The 7,034-nt window shown below is 46.3% G+C and overlaps 1 protein-coding gene across 1 annotated transcript; it reads right to left on the minus strand.

Moving 5' to 3' along the window:
- Nucleotides 1-766: 766 nt before the first annotated feature.
- On the minus strand, nucleotides 767-4,990 carry LOC143016197 (transcription factor Sox-10-like). Its single transcript, XM_076170402.1, has 4 exons — nucleotides 4,876-4,990; nucleotides 3,795-4,464; nucleotides 3,119-3,387; nucleotides 767-2,945 (listed from the first exon to the last, which is right to left on the minus strand). The coding sequence occupies exons 2-4, from the start codon at nucleotides 4,235-4,237 to the stop codon at nucleotides 2,158-2,160; spliced, it is 1,500 nt and encodes a 499-aa protein (XP_076026517.1). The 5' UTR covers nucleotides 4,238-4,464; nucleotides 4,876-4,990; the 3' UTR covers nucleotides 767-2,157.
- Between the last annotated feature and the right edge of the window lie 2,044 nt (nucleotides 4,991-7,034).

Consider the following 7,034-nt stretch of genomic DNA (forward strand, 5'->3'; position numbering starts at 1 on the left):
TTTCTTGGCCAAGAGTGCCTTGGGCAGGATAGGCACCAATATGACAGAGTTACACATAAATACAAATACATATCGAAAGTAAAAAATACAAAAAAAAAAAAAAAGAAATAGCAATAAACCATCATTCAATGAATAATTATGCTGTCATATAACAAACACCAGTTCAGTGCATGCAGACATCTGGGACTGTAGACCAAAATATGTGGCACAGCTGTTCACACTTTTTTGTTTTTAGGATTTACAGCACCCTCAGATACAATAACCTGCTGTGACGGACGTGTGTGATTGTGTGAGTTCATGCTGCAGCTGAATGTGAAGGCGAGGGGGAGCCTCAGGTGGAGAGAGGAGAGGCCGAGCGAAGGAAGGCCGCGTACAAAAGTCCAAGTGTGTGGCAGTGACTGAGCTGAAATTGGCCTTGCCTCTGGCTCTTTACACCCACCCACCCTCTCTCTCTCTCTCTTTCTCTCTCTCTCCCTCTCTCTCTCTCCTGCTGAAAGACTTTCTTTGTCTTCCACAGTAACACGCAGTCCCCAGCCGATTAAATGTGGGGAATTAGTAGTCAATTTTAGCCTACCACACACACAAACGCACTAAAGAGCTTAGGTTGGTGGGGCACTGATTGTGTTATTACAGTTCACACGTCAGCAGCGTGGTTCTAATTTATGTCATTCATCAAAACCCCTCTAATTACCTCCCAGTATCAATGCTGACCAGAAATAATGATCTTACACGGGATTTTATAAATAAATTGATTTAATAGATGATGACAATAATATTTCAACATTGCTTTTTCTTGTAAGGAAGCAAAATTCGCAGTGAATGTATAGCAAACATTTTACAAAACTATCCATAATTATACAAAACAGAAGAAGCAAAGGTAGGACACACAATGCAATATTACTTACATAAAAATAATAACTACATGGTAAGAGGGTCAGTATAAAATGATAAAATATGCATCACGTAATAAAGGTGAAGCCTGTGGTAATGACCATTATTCACATTGCTGAAGAGGACGAAGGCTATTTGGACACAACATGGGGAAAAATGTGAATATGAAAACAGGCTTTTGGCCCACATGTGGTGCAGGAAGGTAATACATGTGATTCTAATCCTTAAGTAGGACCCAAAGCTGGCCAATTACCTCAAGAGATTTGGTTTGAGAATTTGTACTTATAGATTTTTACCTCAGTAATTGGATAAATCAAATGTATTGCAACGAATAGGAATGAACTTAAACGCAAAATCCTACTGTTGTGAAATTTGGAATAACTTGACATGATTCGATTGGCGAGGAGTCGTAGGTCTGCTTTGTTATTGGCACAATATGAGTGAAGTTGAGGTAATGTGTCCAAGACTGAGCGACATGCACAGAAGCTGAAATGCATCTTAACAATCCTCTTTCCCTCTCTTTTTCCTATTTTCCCCTTAAAAGCGTGTTCAGTTCGGTGAAGTCAACGTAAAGACAGACAAACAAGGGACACAGACGGCGCTATCTACAGAAGATGAAGGGCACTGGGAGGCAGAGTTCCTCATCTGGCCACGGAAACAAACCCAGTTAATGTCGTACTGAAAGAAACATGATTTTCCCAAAGCAGTGGTGCAGATGAATAAGTGTAAAATTAAATCAATCACGATAAAGTTACACCCTAGGATGTCAACAACACCAATAAACTTACTACTCATATAAAATAACACAATAACATCAAAAAAACATCTCCTTTAGTTTGGTTAATAAAATCTGATTATGTCAGGCTAAACCCATCATATCACTCATCAAGCCAACATCTCTTCACTTTCAATGTACAAAGACACGCTCGTCTACCGCTCCAATACACACTTGCTGTACATCTTGACTTATATATTTATGATGGCACACGTTTGTTACAGTTTATTTATTTTGATTGGCTGTTGACCGTTGATTCACACTTCATAATATGTGTGTTTGTGGCTGTTTTCAGAATAACTGTGTAAGGCCCCCGTGAATGCATCTTGCATTATATTGGCTAAAAAAGTAAAAACTTCTAAAATAACATCAATATGGCACGGGCATATACACAAATACACACACGCTCGCTCCCACATGGATACAGACACACACATCCACACAGATCCACTCACACATTCCCATATTTCCCTCCGCTCAGCTCGTCTCCATCACGGTCTTGTGAGTGTAGTGTAAACAGGCTGCTCCCAGTGTGTGGGGCTGTGAGAGGGGGCCACGCTGGAGGGGTCTCCTATGGTAGTGTACAGGGGCCTTTGTGTGGGGCCCATGTAGGAGAAGGCTGAGTACAGCCCTGGAGCCTGGCTGGAGTGGGCATAGTATGCCCCTGGGGCCTGGTGGTCTCCATACTCAAATTGAGCCCTGGAGGCCAATGAGGGGAAAGCGGAGCCGTAGTGAGGGAGGCTGAGTGGGGTGTAGGTGACATGGGTGCCTGAGGAGGGAGAGGACGAGGCCTCGGCGTAGTGGCTCCCAGATGCGGATTCGCTCTTAATCTGGGCCTTTGAGGGGTCGGAGGACGACGGAGAGGCCTGAGGCTGTTGCTGTTGCTTGGAGAGCCAGGCGGAGTGGCCGCTAGCAGCAGCCAGGGCGTAGGCATAAGACGAGGCAGAGGAGCCGGCCACGCTTGCCCCGGTTCCGCTCTGCGGGTGGCCGTTTGGAGGGAGATACTGGTCAAACTCGTTCACATCAAAGGGCTCGATGTTGGACATCACCTCGTGGCTGATCTCGCCGATGTCCATGGTGCCAAAGTCGATGTGGGGTTTAGCGCTCGTTGACGAGGGGCCACCGGACGTTCCTTCAGCTCCCACTCCAAGGGCCGCCCTGGACCCTCCCGAGCCGCCGGCTGCTCCGGCTCCCCCGTCTCTCTTTGCATCTGCTATCTTCCCAGACTGGAGCTCTGTCTTTGGGGTTGTGGGGGGCGTTGGGGGGCTGTGACCCTGACCTGTAGGGGGCAACAGGGTTAAGTGAGGTCTCACATCAGGTGCAGCAGAGGTTTTTAGTTTCATTTTGGCAGCTGACTTATCACAGCTCAAATCATAATGTTTTTAGTTTGACTTGAATTCTTCCTTGACCCAACATCTCTAGAAACATTGACATGCAAATGTATCCACCTACCAGCAGGATGGTGGTGGTGATGATGGTGGTGGTGCAGGTCACCCAGGGGAGACCCGGCCCCTCCGTTATGCTCCAGATGCAGGGTCTTGTAGTGGGACTGGGAGTGGCTCGCCTCCCCTTCCGCCTGGCTCTCGGCCTCGGCGGGCGTTAGTTTGCCGTTCTTGCGTCTCCGGGGCTGGTACTTGTACTCCGGGTAGTCCTTCTTGTGCTGTTTCCTCAGCCTCTCCGCCTCCTCGATGAATGGCCTCTTGTCGTTCTCGTTTAGCAGCCTTCGGGGGTTGGGGGGAGGGGAGGGGGGAGAAAAACAAGGAGCGATTTAGTCTCATAAGCAACCCTGGTTAATGTGAAAGTAACTTTTTAGAAAACGCTGTATAGTCTAAAAATAACAGATATTTCTTCCTTTAAACGGCGGAGCACAGAGCGCCATTCAGGCCGGGATAAACTTTTAGGTGTGGAAATTTAGAACGCACATCATAACGTTCAATTACATTTTATGGGATAACATTTACCTGAACACTTGAATAAATGTAAGTGATTTTTTAATTTTATGAAAAGTTGATCGTCTCTTATTCTTCAGGCTTTTCATTCACATTACACGCTCTTTATCCTGCACAGGAAGCGCGCCGCTGTATGGCCGCACTGTTCTGGCTCTGCGCCCCCTCCTCCCCTCACTCACCTCCACAGCTTGCCCAGGGTCTTGCTGAGCTCTGCGTTGTGCAGGTGGGGGTACTGGTCCGCCAGTTTCCTCCTGGCCGCCTGCGCCCACACCATGAAGGCGTTCATGGGCCTCTTGACGTGCGGCTTCGCCTTGTTCCCGTTATTGACGCGCACCGGCATGGGCACAAGTGTCCAGTCATACCCGTCCAGCACCTGGCTCACCGCCTCCCGGATGCCGATGGGGAAACGGTCGTCCTCCTCCTCCGATTTGCCTCTGGATCTGCCGTCGTCGTCACCGCCGCCGTCCGAGACGCAGAGCGTGGTCAGCTGCGGCGGCGGGCCGGTCAGAGGTGAGTCCTGGCCGGGTGGCGCGCCGGGGTGAGTCGGTGACAGTGAGTGACCATCGTCTGACCCTCCGGGACTCAGCTCCGCCTCAGACAGGCTGTGCTCCTCGCCGGACATGTTTCCAGTTAATAACAAGACAGTCCTGATTATAAAATTGAGTTATCAAAGAGGGGAACTGCTGAAATAAGACGTTTTAATCGAATAAGATGTCTTGAGTCAACTGGTGTCCCAGTTACTGATGGTATTTCTCGGGTAAAGCCATAACTGTCGCGTCAAGTCCCCAAAGCTTTTCCACCGCTGCTCCGATATAGGCTGGAAATCCGTGTCACCAAAAGCAGTTACACCTAAAAACAAAAAATGTTGCGTGACAAATAAATACTATAAGCGTTTAAAACTAGGCAAATAATGATTAACAGTCAAACTGCCCCACTTTGGACGGACTTGTTACACAATGACATCGTAGTTTACCTGAGTGAGTATGGCAAACAGGATGGAATTAAGTCAAAATGTGCCTTCATAAGCGACTAAAAGTGGAATTTACAGCCAATAATAACAACAACTGCATCTTGAGGGAAAGAGCGCATCCAACAGAGCAAAATCAGACGCTCTATATTACAATATGAAGTCAAAGTGACGCAGTGAAACCGAGAAAATTAAAAAGATGAATCAAGCTGGTGAAATAAATACTGATAAAACATATTTTTTTAAACATTTTTATCATTGAAATTTAGTTTGAAAAAAATTACATAACTTACCAATTTAGCTGTCCAGTGGTTGAACATGGGGAGTGTGTGTGGCTGACTGTAGAGCCGATGAATGGCTGCTCTGTGTGGCGACAGCGGAGCTTAAAGAGCGCCTTGTGAGAAGGACCGGGAGAAAAAAAACGGATTGAAAGTGGAAAACATTCCCAAAGAGGCAGCATTCCAACAGACGGCAGGCTCCGCCCACTTGCCCCGCGCCGAGCTACCATTGGCCCGCTAATTATCCCCGCTGCTCGCTGATTGGCTGAGAGCCACGCAGTGTTAATGCCTCTCTGCGCGTCACCGTGAACGTTTCCAATGAGGAGAGGTGAGATTTTACATCGGAGAGGCTTAAATGACTCGACAGTGCGGCCATTTAGAGGCACATGAAGGCAGCTTTGTTAGTCGTGTTGACATGTTATATCAAACAAATAAACAATAACGAGGTGAGTTATCTGTGGTCACATAATAAGACATTTCTGCATAAAATAACACGTTGTCTTGGAAAGGTTTGGCTCTTATTCCCGCTGATATAGAATTCATTTTAGAATATGAAACTGAGTTTGGAATCTTTATTTCAAATCAAACCGAATATCCCAGTAAAGCTCTGAGGGAAATAGTATTTAAGAGAAGGAAACACAAAGAATGAATCGATGCTCTTCTTTAAAGCTTGTGGTTTGAGGCCTTTCCATCCTGATCTTGATGATAAAATGATAACAGAAAATGAACTGATCCAGATTTTTCTTCTGTGCCTATAAATATCGATTTTTACAATTTAACCAAGTAATCTATGCTGAATTATAATGAGTGTTTTGATTTCATAAAGAAAAAAGGCATTTGGGACAAGTGTTGTCCTTCACTGGATCCAAATCAAAAGTGACACCAGCTTTGACTGAAGATACAAACGATCTGCTATCTGAAATACTTCTAATTGATCGATTGATCGGGTCTGTGGTCTCATTATGTTAAAGGAAAGTGCCAACATACAGACTGGACACTTGTATATGAGGTCAGAGGCCCTGAGTGGAGACACGACCCTTAACACAACCAAACAGCTCCATCGATCCATATACAGCTGTTATAATCATTTTATCAAATCAAACACATCGATCAGATCAGATCAGTCTGTTTGTTTTTTAAGTTGCATTGCATTTTTTCCGCTTTTTTGATGGGCAATTTGTGTACACGAATGTTGTTGATGGGAATGAAGAGAATCGACTTTAGCAACATCTCATCCTGGCTTGGACACACACACACACACACAGACACACACACAGACACACACACACATACACACACACACACACACACACACACACACACACACACACACACACACACACACACACACACACACACACACCAAATCAATGCAACAATAACCCCTGTGTCTCCCTTGGCTCTCATGTGGAGCCGGACTCTCAGTTTTCTCCCTCTCTCTCTTCTCTCTCTTTGCTCTCTTTGTCTCCATCTCAGGTGAATTGTAGCCATGTGATCAAACGCCCAAGCCTCTATCCATTAACCCTCGTAAATGAAAAAATGGGGAACAAAAAGCAGTTTTGTGCTTGCAAACATGGAAAAAATTGATAACAGAGAGCGATGTGTGCGTCTTTCTCCCCTTATGTCCGAGCATAGACACCAGTGGCGCACACATAGCAAACACAGAGCAGCAGACAGGACACATGGATCCGCTCTGGTCCGACCCGCCGACACGCTTCTATCTCTCAAGCCTCTGCAGCAGCACCTGGATTCGGGCCCTGGAGGTGCTGATGGCGGGAGGCTGCAGAGAGAGAGAGAGAGGCCCCGCGGTTTGAGGGGGGGTGGGGGAGGATGAGTGGGGAGGGGGGGCCGCCTTCACGCAGCACCCCACCGGCCAACTTGGATCCCCGAGGCCTCCATATAGGCTCGATGTGAGTGTCTTCATAATAATAATAATAATCATCATTATTATCATCATCATAATAGAGTTGAGGTTCGTGTTCTGGTTTCGTCGCTGTTGCTTTGCGGGAAATATGTGCAGAAGGTTTGTGAGGAGGAGAGGAAGCTGCGGTTCCTCAGACCCCCCAGGGAGTCTGGACCTCCTCACTCCATACCTGCTGCCATTACACCAGCTACCTCAGATAGAAACATTTTATTATTCATATTTTCCCATTTGTTTAATAAGACAATTCTAT

Source organism: Genypterus blacodes, unplaced genomic scaffold, assembly GCF_046128005.1.
Source record: "Genypterus blacodes isolate CSIRO-AG114 ecotype Tasmania unplaced genomic scaffold, CSIRO-AGI_Gbla_v1 ptg000216l_1, whole genome shotgun sequence".
In the NCBI taxonomy this organism is placed as follows: Eukaryota; Metazoa; Chordata; class Actinopteri; order Ophidiiformes; family Ophidiidae; genus Genypterus; species Genypterus blacodes.